This window comes from Sebastes fasciatus, chromosome 17 (genome assembly GCF_043250625.1).
Source record: "Sebastes fasciatus isolate fSebFas1 chromosome 17, fSebFas1.pri, whole genome shotgun sequence".
In the NCBI taxonomy this organism is placed as follows: domain Eukaryota; kingdom Metazoa; phylum Chordata; class Actinopteri; order Perciformes; family Sebastidae; genus Sebastes; species Sebastes fasciatus.
In genome coordinates this window covers 11941053-11956667 of record NC_133811.1, presented here as the reverse complement: position 1 = coordinate 11956667, position 15615 = coordinate 11941053, and the positions used below count along the sequence as shown (strand labels likewise).

General features: G+C 39.0%; 1 protein-coding gene across 3 annotated transcripts in view; it reads left to right on the top strand.

The window, feature by feature from the left end:
• c19h1orf94 (chromosome 19 C1orf94 homolog) overlaps positions 1-10799 on the top strand; it is a 30567-nt gene extending 19768 nt beyond the window's left edge. For all 3 annotated transcript variants that reach the window (XM_074613971.1, XM_074613970.1, XM_074613969.1), the window contains one exon: positions 10643-10799. In XM_074613971.1, coding sequence (XP_074470072.1) covers positions 10643-10678 — 36 coding nt within the window. In that variant the 3' untranslated portion in view covers positions 10679-10799. The remainder of the gene's footprint in view (positions 1-10642) is intronic.
• Positions 10800-15615: the final 4816 nt, after the last annotated feature.

Here is a 15615-nt window from a genome sequence, read left to right as displayed (position 1 = left end):
TTTTGGGTGCTGCCACAAGCTTTCCGACTGGAACATGTTGTTTGCACATTTTCACATATTGTTAGAATAGAGTACGGAAGTCATTCATACCGATAGAGGGTAAATGACGGACAGTAACAGACTAGTGACCCCTTGTGGCTGTTGTATTTCTCGGCCATCGGATCACGAATATGTTGGATTTTTCCAACACGCTCTCATCCCAACTCGTCACATACTGCCGCTTTGTCACGCCCCTTGGCGTCACTTTACTTAGTTAGGTTTAGGAAACAACTACATGGTTGGGCTTAAAACTACTACGTTTGCTGACATTGGGCGAAGGCAGGGTACGCCCTGGACGGATCGCCAGACTATCACAGGGCTGACACACACACAAGACAGACAACCATTCACGCTCACATTCATACCTACGGGCAATTTAGAGTCACCCAGATTATAAAAGCACACAATTTCTTATTTTCTAGAGATTTTTTTTTTTTACTCCTCAGGTTTTGAGACATATATTTGTGAGATTTCTAGTGAATGCAATTATGTTTTTTATGATAATAGGAACTTATTAGAAAAAAAGTAGTTCCAACACAAAAGGTTTGTGTATTATCATCGGACATGTTGCTTTTCAATGTTTTATAAGTGCTTTTTTAGTGCTGTGAGGAGCACAATCAAAATTACATTCACCTCTATTGTATTGGGATAGAAGCATGCACAGGCAAAGAAAACTAAATTCTGATGGCTAGGGGAGGGGTGATTTAGGGACAGCCCTGTCTCCTAAGAATTACGTTCCCATACAGCGAAATTGCATTGTAAAGTATGTTTCAAGGGAAACGTATTTTGTCGCAGATTTACATTTGTTTTTGACTTATCATGTTTGAAATGATAGACCGCGGAAAGGAGGAGGTCACGGTGGTGGATGGTGGTCAAACAAACGCAGGACTCTCACCCAGGAGACCGCTGTTTATGTCCCGTTTGAGACTTAAAGTCAACATTCACTTGTTTTAATTTACATCCAAGAACACACAGTATTCACGATGTTGAATGAAAGACGCATCACCGTGCTCCAGCTAAGCAGGTATAAGCGACTGTGATCACAGACTATAGGCTGCTTTATCACCCAACTACACCACGTTACATCTATAGATACAACATTTCTTCTTGCTCTCTTGTTAGCTGTCACAGAGAAGGTGAAAAATGCATCCTGTGTGATCACAGCCATCCTCACTTTGCCACTGCTACTGTCCAATTATCAGCTACCAAAAGGTACGAAGCTGACACTCGTTTTCTGTCTTTATTGGTGCGTCTCTATTATTTAAAATAAAGCCATTTATTCACAGCAGTAAAAAAACGTTTGTTGTTATTAATGTGTCTGAGTACACATATTGAGAGCACATCTTTGAATCAGCTAATCAGCGTGTATGTGAATGTATCTGCACGGTGTTAGCCTCCACCTTCAAAGCCACTGCGTGCCGATTGTTCTCTAAATGATGACTCCATCCGAAAAAAAAATGTGCCCCGGCTGTGGTCATTTGTATTCATAATTTGTAATTACTGCGAAAGCTGATCCACAGCCTTTTATTCGTGTTGTCTTGCTGTGTGCAGTTGTGTCTGCGTGTGTCTGCTTGTGATGCACCGTACATCTGATAGGTGAAACTTAGAGAAGTCTAAAGCTGGCCTCAATCACGTTGTGTGGTGAACAGTTGCCGGAGAGCCCCGTTTCTCAGTTAGCTTCAAACGGTCTAATAGCTGCTCAAAGGACACACACGCTTCCCACTGTCTCCTTCTTTCCTCTCCTCTCTTTTTAGTTGAGACCAAAATACGCCTTGTTGTGGCGGAATGAGTAAAGATTTGACTGAGTCGATGAAACCCATTATTAATATTTAACAAAGCTCTTTCAACTTACATGGCACAACTGAACCAAAAAGAGAGGGAGAGGAACAACAGAGGAGTAAATGAGTGGGAAAAAATGGAAATGATGGATAGAGTCCTGAAACTCATGAATAGATAGATTGTTGGCTTCTAAAATACTCATCTACGCTTGAAATAATGATGCTGTACTAAATAAAGCCTATATAAGGGACATGTAACACTCAGGTACTCCGTGGATCACACGGTGATATTATTATCACATAGAAGAAGAGAGGGTGACAGTTTTTCCTCCTCATGTCTTGACATATACTAAATGAGTAAACATGCACCCTGTGGTGCGCGGAGGTGCACGGAGCGCAGCCAAACTCGCAGTAATGTGGAGCGCCTCCACCCACCTCTTCACGTGAAAGACAAAGGGAGGAGATGAAGGCACAGCAGAAAGAGAGGGGTGAGGTAGATGAGGGGGGAAAAAAGGATAGGAGAGGAGGAAGAGAAGAGGGTGGGATGCTTAGTAGATTATTCCAAAAACATTCTCTGTGTTTATCTGAGGCTCTGATTTGGTTTATCTTCTTGATTGTTACTGCAGTCCGCATGTTAAAAAAGCTGGGTTCAAGCACCAAGGCGTTGCTTGTTTAGATTTTATACCAAGGTCTAGGTGAATATTTGATTCTGATTGGCTGCAAGGTGTCCATTAATTCCTGATAATGGACACAAACTAAGTAGTTCCCGTAAAACTGTCTGTTCATCGTTCTAAATTAATACGCTGGCTATACTGAAAAATCAGATTATCTTATTTACAACACTGAGTGTAACGTTAGTCCTTCAGTGCCTCGTCCTCTGAACACCACAAGGTGGCGACTGTAACACAGAAGTTGCAACAAATAGGTTAAATGACCTCATTTGTTCGGTTAAACTCTTGATATTGATTTGAGGACAATGATATGGCTGCATAGCTTGTTGTTAAACATACTGTCAAATTATAGTTACTGTTTTTAAACCGTACGCAATGCTACCGACTTTGAATATTGCCAGCATAACGTAGCTGAACGGACTAGAAATATCCTCCGTTGCCAAGACATAGCTATTTATTATGTGATTTATTGATAATCACATAACCTCGTGGCAGAGTCCCTTCACAACATTACCACCACAGCCCTAATAGCACTACATACAGTTCCAAAAACATATATGAAGCCTGCTTTTTTGTGAATTTGGTGACATTTTTGAGCTAAGTAGTGATATTCTCCTATCGTCTACCACCTGTTTGGTCATTTAATTCAGAGGACTTGTTGTGCTCATACTGTACTGTCTTTGTAGATTGGGTCAGAGGCAATAAGGATGTCCACACTATAGTTGGATTTATAGTTATACACATGTAGCTTGCCTTAGCTATGCCGTAGCTGACGTGCACCTCTGATGAGTTTCTGATGCCAGTAGCGATTGTTGGCAATGAAAACAACATTAAAGGAAATCTGTGGAAAGTAATCGTCCCCTTCGCAGAAAAACACATTAACAAAGCCATTTCCACTGCAAACCTTCGGCTCACCAAATTTAGCCACGTTGTCGGTTGTTGATGCTCATGCCAACTCTTTTCTATCCTCTGAACAAACCAAATAGCCTTTTGTGCCAGAGGATTTTTCTTTAAAACAGCAAATGTAAAAGGCCTTCGTGAAATCTCATAGAGCGGGTATATAGGTGAATCACTTCGAGTATGTAGATCAATCAGCAGAAAGAAGGCAAAGGTCTTTTTACATGGAATTGATTACTACATAAAGATGAAGGAGAAAGAGCTAGGCCAGGAGGCAAATGTCCAATTGATTGTGTTTTTATAGAAGGTTAGTTTTGTTGCAGCATTATATGCAGAAGTAGGACGTTTCGTGAAAAAGGAACCTTGCAAATCAATTCTGTTTTCTATCTTCCAGTGAAGCTCTTTCGGTTGCATCAAAGGCAGAGTACAAAAAATGTCTTTGAAATGAAATAGTTCAACTTTTTTTCAATCCCTCTTATATTCCGCAATGCTTGTCATCAACAATCTCTTCGCGGCACTGTATGTCCTCCGAATTTCAAATGCCATTTTCCCTCTGCCTCCCTTTTGTGTGCCTCCAGTGAGCATTTAGGATTGAGGCTGACAGCAGCAGGCTTGATTACCGGAACTCCACACCAAACGGTGGGGGTGACTATCGGTGTCAAACTGTCGCAACCCGATCTGTGTCAGACACAAGGCAGGTGAGAGGTGAGCGCTGCAGCATTTTATGGTTCAGCGGTGCCATTTTGGGGACACAAGAGGAAGAAAGAAAACGAAAGGAGGGACATGTTTTTTAACAGACACAAAGCCCTTTATTTTCAGTCTCGCTGTCTTCATGCTCTTTTCTGCCACCTTTTCTTCGGGCTGCTCGCCTCGAGTGACTTCCCTTTTCATCTCACCTCACACCATTCCCACATCCTCTTCCCCCTGTCCTTTTCCACAACAGCAGGTGTATGTTTGTGTCTCTGCACATGTGCATTGTGAATATTTAGCCTTAGATAATCGGCAAATGCATCATGGAATATTATTCCAACATATTTAAAAGTTATATTGATAAAATGTTTATGCAGACAAATATTTAAGGTGCCGAATAAAAGTATTACATTACGATTGTGATGTAATAATTTTTTAAAATTAAGGATTTGTTTATCTCAGTGGAAGATATCTGACGTTCGGTTCCCACTTCTAACAAGGCTTGTGAGCCAATAGTATAACGATGGTGGCATCTCGTGGTATCTCTGTGTCATCAGTGATCCACGTGAGTTAGTGACCCAAGTGCTCAGCGAAAAAAAATTAGGCTGCCTCTGGCATGCTAACAGTGGTGTCTCCATCAGGCTGCAGAATACCTGAATATTTACTGTGGCAACATGTGACAACTAATGTTAGCACATATTAGCTGTCTTAGCTTCATCGTCTGAAAGACAATAAACAATAAATTACAATTTGGCATATTTAAACAATTTCAACAACAACTAACAACTAGGGATGTCACGGTACCAGAAATCTAGTAGTCAATACCAATACCAGTGAATTGAGTTGGAGGTAGCGCTGCAGCAGCTGCCATCTTTCACGTCTCGTGTTGTTGTTTTTTTCCGTGCTGTTACGGCGTTCTTCTTCTTCCTTCATTTCACGGCAGATGAGAATACTTGTAAGTGTATACTGCCCTCATTAGATCCAGAAGAATCGCATCTCCAGTACCTCCGCTCCGGTACCAAATGACCATTATAGGCATCGTTCGGTACCGAAGAAAACGAGTACTGTCACATTTTTCGAATTTTGGTACCGAGTTGGTACCGAAGTATCGGTTCTCGTGACATCCCTACTACAAACAGCCATAGTCCTCACAACCTTAACTACATTAAGTACATTAGCACTTTAGCATTAGTGACGGTTGCGTTCAGTTACCTATTCCTTCAAATAATGTATTTCATTTACTTAACCAAGACCGTTTTGTTGAGTTTTATTTTGTTCCTGTCAAGTTAGAATGAGGTGTGTTTTTTATGATGCTCCTCCGCCGCCGGAACAGCTGATCCACCCAACTGTAAGTACGGCAGCGGGTGAGAGGGAGATTGTGTGAGCACAAACCTAATGTAGGCCTATAGCTACATGTTGCAAAACGACTTTTACTCTGCCTCAAAAGATCCATTACTTCACATGACTGTCTGTCTGAGTCGTTCCACTCGACCATAAAATATGCAGGTTGTGCAATGAACTGGCAACCACTTGTTGTGAAGTGAATGCAATGGACCGGAGCTGGGAGAGTGTGACATCTAGTGGCTGAATGTTATCAATGTTATCAATATAGCACCTCTAACACCAATTTGTGGATGTATTCTTTAAGTTTAATTTATATTTTTTAAGTTGAGTTCGTCGAGTTAATAAGATAATGCTTTCCCATGTATCCCCAAGCAACTGCAGAAGTACCCCCTGCTGGGAATCACTAGTTTAGATTAACAGAGGATACAAATATAGAAAGTTGATTTGGGATTTTATTTCTGACACCTTCGTTTGTTGGATACAGTTGGGTTTTTGGCGAGAGAGCGAGTGAGAAAACAGTGTGGGATTTTTTGTCTGTGAGGAAGTGAGAACAAGAAAGAGAGGATTTTTTGTTTTTTTTCTGTTGACCATCAAAGTGACGGCATAAAAGGCATATCACTGCCAGGCCAATATTTTCCTGTCATCCAAACAGCATCCAAATGTTATCCTCGCCTTGATATTCTTTATTTGAATTTCATCTTTTGGACGTGAGCGAAGACACAAAGACACACGTACGGAGTGACGTGGACGTGCACGCACACAGATATATACATATTCATGAGATCTCTCCGTCTCTCCCTGTCACACATGTGAAAATTAACTTATGCCCATACGCTCGCACAGCATCATAAAGCATGTACACGTAGCTAATCACTCCTACAGCACCTACACTATGCTGCAGATCAGTGAGGACAACCAATCAGTGATAGCATCTTGTGACTGCTTCTTCCCTTTGCCCTCTAGTGTCTTAAATATTTAGACTGTTTGACATCAAATGCATACATGAATGCCAATGAGACAGATCTCCGTCCCCTAATCGCACCCACACACACACACACACACATATACACGCTCACACAGACAAGACTGAGTGTGGAAAAAGCAGCAGGATCCAGTCAGAAGCGACTCATCTCAGAAACCAAAGACGGGAGCAGAGCCCTTTGTAGTTTAAGACTCGGTTATTGTACAGTCGAGCTCCATTTTTGGACGGCTCGAGTCAAGATAGGTAGAAGATTGCTTGTGGACACACGGTGCAGGCCGTGAGTGATCTTCTCATTGTTACTTCAGGAAAATTGTCTCTCTAGTCTTTGACACACACAGAGCGGTTTGAAGCATCCCTTTTCATGGTGGTATCTTGTTCCTCTTGAAAAAGAAACCAGTAATAAGGCAGCCTGAACGCAGCCCTCTGAAGCGCCCATCAATCAAGGATCTCATCTGAGACAAAGCAACTGCGGTCAGCTCCTTTACACCTCGGAACGTAACATCTGCCTCCATTTATTGCGTAATCGTCCATGACTTAAGGCTCTAAAACAAATACTGGCTTTCATCTTTATCTGCTGAGGCTTCTCAAGTTTATTACTTGTAGCATTTTTCTTATGCCAAGACTCACAAATTTCTTTCATTTTCATTTATGCACTCAATAATTTCTGTGTCCAAGGAGCTCTTGAGGTTAATAAACGTGTTGCAATGCAGTGAAATAATGGTTGCGTCCAAGATTCCACACTAACATGCTATTTAGTACGCTAAAACAGATTGTGATATTGTTTTAGTATGTCCAAAACCTTAGTATGAAACCAATAGTACGTGAATTGCATACTATTTCCGGTGAAAAATTACAGTATGCAAACGCAGGACACTACGGCGGCATAAATATCCCACAATGCAATTCGATAGTTAAAACAACGTTCATAACACATGTTGACGGACAGCTCTGTAACTTCAATAATGCTTCAACTTGTAGGTATAGGATTTCACTTTTCTAGGCGTAATATATGTTTTTTAATTAGTTCAGACTTCTTGCAAATTGTTTGGTCACATGACATTGGTTACCATGGTTAAAATTCTCCAATCGGCAAAGAGGCTCAAGAGGAAAATTACTGCTCAGTGTGTCCGAAAAGATACATACGGTTGTATATTTACACAAAAGTATGTTGAATGATGTACTGATGTACCCATATTGAGTATGTAGAGCATATGCAATTTAATCTAATCCCATTTAATCAAATAATTTAGGTCGAGTATAAACATTCTACAAGTCAAGCATGTGAATGAGTGATGCCTTTCAAGGGGCAGTGTGACTGGTTCTGGGAAGTGCTTTTACACTACTACTGATATGAATGTGGCTCTTGTATGAGAAATCTCTTATTCTGTCTCAAGTGTACTTGTGTAATGCGTCCAACCGCGTGTATTCACAGACTGACACACCATGTAATCAAACCTGCAGAAAATAGCTGCTGCAAAAATAAAGATTTGGAAAATACCACCTTGCCAGACCTCTCGAAGCTGACTAGGATCTCTAGGAACTCCAGACAGTCGGCTCTTTTATCTGGGTCTGTGGGAGATGCTGAGTTTAAACCAGGCAGTGAGGAGTCACCCTTGTAAAACATTGAGTAGTGCACTCTAGGAAACAGGGCCCTTTAAAGAGACGTTCCCAGGATAGACATGCGACATCAAATCACACTCCTCCCCGCACGCTGCCTTGATAAAATTGTTTGTTTGAGCTGAGAGCATTTCATTGTTTGTCCTAGTCAGAGTTAAGCACTGATCTGGGTATATACAAGTCCATAGTAAACACTGGAGCCTGTGCATACCAAAGCCCTCCTGCTCTGATGCAATTACTTTTTTTAAATTCCTGTCCAAAAGATTTGTGTGCAAATATCAACACATTTGCAGCGGCACTGATTCAATGCAAACACCATGTGTGGCGTCCTTTACTTGTATTTGTGTCAGGATGTCTAAGAACTTTGTGTAGCATGTCGAGATCTGTTTGCAATAATCTCACCACATCTATTTCAGTTAAATTGTGCTTGGTGATATAAAACACATTCCTGTACTTTCCAATACTTCCTTACAAACATATTATCTTTAATAATTACATTAAACAGCACTAGTAGGGGTGAATAAAGTTGACTCTGACATACAGCACTGTGTTGAGGTAGGCCAAACCAATTATTACTTATTAGCCAACCATTACTCACTGCAGGTCAGAGGAAATTATGATTATTATAGCGGATAAAATGTCCAAAAAAAACAACCTGTGAACAAGGTCCAGGTTATAAGTGAATTTAATTGTGGATAATTAACTTTACTCATTAAATATTTGATGTTCAAAGTTTTTATTTATTTAAAAACCCGTTTTTAAATTATTGTATGAAAACAAAATCAACTGTGAATCAACTGTGGCTTGTGATACAATGAGTAGCTGTTTTAGACTTCCAGTTTTTTGTCCCCTTCAATGTGTTGTGGCTGCTTTCTATGGAGGATGGAACCTGCCAAAATAAAAAAAATGAATAAATGACTTGATGAATAAAAAAATATGCCATTAAATAAAACAAAAATATTAAAAATAAATGTAGGCATTAATTAATTGATAAAATGTGACATAAATTATTATTTATCTTTTAGTTATTTATCTTTGTATTACTTCTCCTATCTATCTACTTTCTATTTAATTTTCCCTTTTATCTATTTATTTATTTATTCTATTGACTTTTACATTTAATTATTTTAAATGTATTTATTATTTATTTTTGCATTTATTTTTTTATTTAATTTAAACATATTTTTAAATGTATTTATTAATTATTAAATTGTATGTATTTTTTTTTTTTTTTACAATTAGAGCAGGGGGCAGGGGCATTTACAACATCAAGTTAAGAAGTAAGATCATAAAATCAAATCATGAGGCAATAAGTGACATGCTGGTTTGTAGACTAGACCATGCAGGGCCCAGTTAACCAATAATAATTGATTTTAGAGTCAAGAGTGTTTTCTACGAGCTGTTTTATTTTTACAAGTTTCTTTTCCGAGGCAGCACCTCAGAGCGAGTACACGGTTAAGAGCTTCTTATCGCTGGCTTTCTGTGGCGCCTGAATGGGATGCTGAATACACTTTAAAGTAACGTGATGGAAACAAAGCCCTGACAGTCCCCATGAGTTTCATATCATCAATCTGTACAAGACCTACAGCATATAAGCATGTGGCAAATGACATGTTAATTACTAATGTACCAATTAATTGCCAATGCTCAGTTAATTTTTGTATATAGTAGTTTATTCGTATTCTCTTATTTACTAATTTAGACACCATCACTCATTTTACATTATACTTCACTTAACAGAGAAAGTGATATACAAAAACAATAAAAAAAAAAAATATTTCTCATGCTGGTTTCATCTTTTTAAGATGCTCTTGGCCTCCTATGGTGGTTAGCCTATGAGAGCATCTTAAGATATGCTTTTGGGAAACACTTCTTACACTTCAGAAGTTTCGTAAAATGGATTTTACAATAATTTCTTAGCCCCGTGTCATTTGTACACTACGCAACAAAACTACAGTAACAGTCGCAGTTAGGTTTAGGCAACAAAACCACTTAGTTAGGTTTAGGGGAAAAAACATCATGGTTGGGCTTAAAATAAGTACGTACACTAAGTAAAATACATACGGAAACAACGCAACATAGGAACGGAAAAAGCGTCACAAAGGTCACTACTGTAACTTACAAAACAAAACACTGGTCTCGATCCCCGGCCTCATGGTTAAAAGTTGTATGTTTGTTGGATGCATCCACCTCCCCTTCCGCCCGCCAAAAGCCGAATTTCTCTCTTTTTATTCTTCGTCACTAGCTCGGAGCGTAGCATATTCACGCAGATGTGTTTACATTGCAGTCAGCACAGACTACACGGGGTACAAATGACACGCCTAAAGCAAGAACGGCGTTCTTATTGCACGCTAAATGCCTTGCGAATTATCGTTTCATTCATACGCTTTTGGGAAACGGAGCCCAGGTCAGTCAAATGACATCAAATAAGGTGACAGCGACTGTATATTTATGTGTTCAGTCTCCTGTGTCCACCATGCAAAAATGTAATGATCCTTAAAGTTTATTCAAAAGGACAAAAGAGAGGGCCGATTTACTTGTAAAGATCACACTCCGTATTTGTGTGTAAAACAGATTACATTGAATTTCATGTTCACTCACATCTCTCTCTTTCTGTTTTTCAGGGCAGGGGATACCCGTCCAGACAAAGCCACGTGTGACGACAGCAGGAGTGAAGCAAAAGGAACTGTGTTTCTGCTGAAAACGTTGCTGCACAATGAAAATTCACTAGACTCTCTTTTTTCTCCCGTTAGACGCCTAATAAATATTTGCGTCACACAACTATAGTTAACTTTTATGGGTAATCTACTGCTCTTCTGGGACCCGAACCACAGTGAGACTCATCAAGTGAGGCGGATGCAAAGGACACAGCCGACACCAGCCAGTGCTTTAGTTCATTAGTGAGCATCTGTATGCTCTGCACACACGAGTTAGGCCCTAAATACAAAATGCAAACTGTATGCACTTTCCAAATGAATTGAGCGATGCGCAGTAATAACAAAATCTCATTGTACTGTGGTGATAGTGAAATGCCGATTATTCAACAGTGCAGTCATTTTCGCCAGCGGACCTTCTCATACATAATGCATCCAAATCATTGCATTTTTCCTCCATTCTGGGCTACAATGCATATTTCATCAAGTCAGTGAAATATTAAGCACTCTTACGATTTGATATTCTCTTCTAAAGGGGATTTCAGTTTATATATTTCCTTCACATCGCTCGTGTCTCGCTCTGGGACCAAAGTTGCGGGGATGTCTTTATTTGGCGTGTTTGTTTACTGGAGAGATGTTTGATTGGTTAATGCCGGGGTAATGATCAATGAGGCAACCAATCAATTCAAGAGATTATCAAGGCTCAGAGGCCATTGATCTGTAAGAGGGCTCAGCGCTGAACGGCACGTTGGGCTCATTCCAACTGATTTGATTGAAATTAGAGAAGCTCAAACTGTGCGGCTTCTCTTCCTCCCTCTGCCCTCAAATTTCAAATGTCAACTGATATTCAGGGGAAGAGATTGACGAGGAATTGGTGAAGGAGGAGAGGAAGAGGTGTGTCGGGGGCATTAAGTCAAGAATATAGAATCAAAGGCCTGCTTCTCACCCCGAAAACTTATATTAGAATGAAAAGACATGGCAGTTGATTGTTCCTGCACTGTCACAAAGTTGCTGTACTGTATTTTTATTATCATGTTATATATTTTTATCGTGCTGTCTTATCATAAAATGATATTTAACTAATGCAAAATGATCACTTTTCATCCAAATGTCAAAAGTTGTGCTTTGCTAAATATGAGAAGGTTGCTGGGTATAAAAGTTTCAGAAGATGTGTTGCACATCTGACATTTGTCTTAAACATCTTTGTCATTTAAAAAGAAATCCCCCTCTGGCAGATGAGCAGGTGATGTTACTTTTAGAAGCTTTAAGACGTGCAGCTGAGAGAACAGATTTTAGGGAAACTAGAGGGATGATTTGGGAGATTTGTGCAATTCACCCTGTCTACTTGCAAGTAATTGTCACTGGTATTTATAATTTTAAAAAAAGTAGTTTGGCATTTTGGGAAATATTATTAGCTTTCAAATCCACCAACCAGCATCTCTAAAGCTACGACATCGTATTAGGGCCATTGTAGGTAAAAAATAATAATTATAGAGCTGAGAAAAATTCAGAATTTCCAAGATCTGTGTCAGAAATGTATTAATTTGTGAGATTATGAAGTCATACATTTAATGAGAAAAATACTGGAGTGCAAAACCCTGGTAACGCCAGCCACTGTCTGAATTTCGTTGCTTCTAAAGTAATGTTATTATAGGAACGATGGCTTCTGAGCGAGGCAAATTTCTCTTAAATCTATGACTTTATAACCTCACAAATTTGTGAGTTTTTCCTTCTAAATTTGCCAATTTAACCTTGGCAATTATGAGTTTTTTCTCAGAATATTACCCCCCTCCATAGTTATCATAATTTCCCCTACAATGGTCGTTACACGCGGTCCCACTAAAGGATCACTAATTAACACATTATACATCGTTTGACATTGACATGCAAGCTGTGTCCCCATGCTCCTGGTCCTTATGCTACGCTCACCGTCTCCTGGCCATAGCTCCATATTTAATGGACAATTATGAGAGTAGTATTGATCTCATCATCTAACTCTTGACAAGAAAGTGGGTCTGTCTATACAGCGCTCTACCTCAATACTGGACCAATTTCAAAAATTGTTGTCGCCATTAGTCACTTAGACACAAAAACATGGGATATACAGTAGTAGACCTTTACCTTTACCTATAGTAGATGTATAGGTAATACACAGACTATGGATAAGTACCTCATACAACCCTACTTCAGAACACCCAAACTTTCCCTTTAAAAAGTCCTGTCAACTCCAATAACGAACTCAAAGGACCCGACTCAACTGACTCAACCCAATCAAAACGGATGTTGAGACAAATCGCTGTAATTAACCAACCTTCCTCTGACACTTTAATATCATGTGATGACATGTTTTAAATCATGGTATCCTATGCTCCAGTATGGTCTTGTGTACAATTATGCACATAATTTGGGTTTTATCATGCATCATTTATCTCATGCCATTAATTGTCCAAGAATTATAATCTTAAAATAGTAACACTTTGTTTAACATGTGTTATAATGGGGCCCAAAAAAACCCAATAAATAAATAAATAATGGTCCAATGGTGTCTAAAATATGGGTATATATTTTGACCTTTACTTTTAGCACCTTAATCAGGTGGAACAAATTGCCAAGATGAAGCATTCTTCCGTGTTTTATCAAAATCAGATTAGATATGTAGAAGTTTTGACGTATCAAAGTTAGAAATTTTGTTCTTTAATTACAGTGTCCCTCTCGGGGCAATTACCACCTGAACACAGATAAATCATTCCTCTGAGCTTCATTAAATTTAGGCCTGTGATGTCACCTGAGATATGATGTCCGACGCTCGAAATACAGACGTTGACGTCATTGCGTGGCGGACAATCTGCTCAATCTGTGTGATATTCAACCTGTTCTTTTCCATATCTTTCATCTAGTATGCGTCATTTCCAAGAGGAGGTTATGTAATTTCGTCAATACCTGCTATTAATATGCCTTCAAAAGATAGTAAAGTTACGTATTTAAGGAAGAAGTATATCTGTTACAAGAGTCCATTGGTAACCAGCAGAACAAATGTCTAACACATTTTGATTGACCTCATTGTGTCAATTAGGTTGTAGACTAATCTCCATAATAAAATCTGTATACTTTCTGAGTAAGCGCCTGACAAATTGTCTTCCGTCTTGGCAATATCCATTTCATTACAGTGACACTGGTATTTGAATACCAACAAGGCTGCTGTTGTCTCAGTACTCGGGCTGCCAGCGTGGCAGGTGTTCAAATTGATAATACTGGCCCAGGTGCAGCTGATAGCAACAAGAAAATGGTGTGACTGAAGCAGTTTCACACATTCCTCTCAAGTCTGAACTGTTCCTTTCATAGTGAGAGGAATAAAAAAGGTCAAGAGTGCTATAACACGTTTTAATTATTCATTTTTTTGGTCAAATAATTGAATTTAAAAATCATTTCTACAAGCCCACCAAACCTAACCTCAACAAATCACCTTCTGTGCAACCTATTGATTGTGCTTCATCTTCATCTACTCTCAAGCTCCCAACACGGCCCACCATTAAAATCCCAGAAAAACATCTCTAACCTCATGCCTGCAGTAAACTGAACCAGCTCGCATTTTACCTCAGAAAATAACTATTTGATTTATGGAGCTCGTTGGGTAGTAAGCACCACCTAATCTGACCTTTCTGCAACAAAAATTGTTAGGAATTATCTTTTGGTGGCTACTTCGGTCCTGCTGACTTGCAGTGGTGGAAAAAGTATTTAAATCGTTTGCTTACTTGCTTTACTACCTAATTTTATTTATTATTATTATTTTTTAAACTGTAACTTGCGCACTTTACTAATGTATATAGTATGTTATTGTTATTCTATCTTTTTATTTTCTATGTTAGTTGTAGTAGTCTGGTATATTAATAGTTTATTCTAATATATTCTTTATATTGTGTATACTATAGATATTGTCTCTAGTGTTGATATGTACAGTATATTTACTGTGTATTTATTGTTCCCACACATTGCCTGGTTAACCTGCTGCTGTAACACAAGAATTTCCCAATTTGGGATCAATAAAGTCCATCCATCCATCCGTACAAAAATATGAACACAAGTACACAAGTACACAAAAAGCGACTGTTACAGAAATGAGAAGAAATATAATCCTTTACTTCCACTCCTGTAAATAACATAAAAATGCTTTAAATACACCATCATTTATTTATTTAAAAAAGAAAATTAGACTAATTAACCAAAGCTGCAAAAGCCTCCCTTTTCACATTAACGCTATAGCCTGGAGGAGAAACAATCTTCTGCTAATGTCACAAAACCACCTCTTCACACATACAACTAAAACTGTCCCTTTAAGACGAGATCCGTCCAGATCTCGGACAGTTTTTTGCAGCTGTGTGAAAATCCAGAGCTTACACATCACTCACTTGATGCTGTTACATATCACACTACACTGTGAAGTCAATCGGACATGACCAGATTTCACAGTTTCCCTTTACTCTTTGTCCCTTTTACTATTGCTGTTCAACATGATACCTCCTCCTGGCCTTAAGGTGTGTGTTTATCAGGAGCTACAGTATATGTATCGAACATTAAATGTGCTTTATAGATGTTATATAGGTAAACAAACTCCATTCACTCCACTTATAATACATGATCTCTGTCAATACCATTTTTTGAGCATGTCAATAGCGACAAAAGAGCTAGTGATTTCCGTATAAAAGGGTACAAGCGAGCAAATTGATGGCTTGCCAAGAGCAGTGTTCTGGCATTGAGATCAGTAACATACTTTTACCCTGAAAGGGCTATAGGAATCCATGAAAGTGTCCATGGTTTGACTGAAATGCCAAGTCATTTGTCAAGGGCAGCTCCTGCTGTGGTAATTTCCCAATGTTGTTGCATTGAAGGATTTTTTTGGTACATTTATTTGTAACGTTATTAATTTGCAAACAAGTTACGAGATT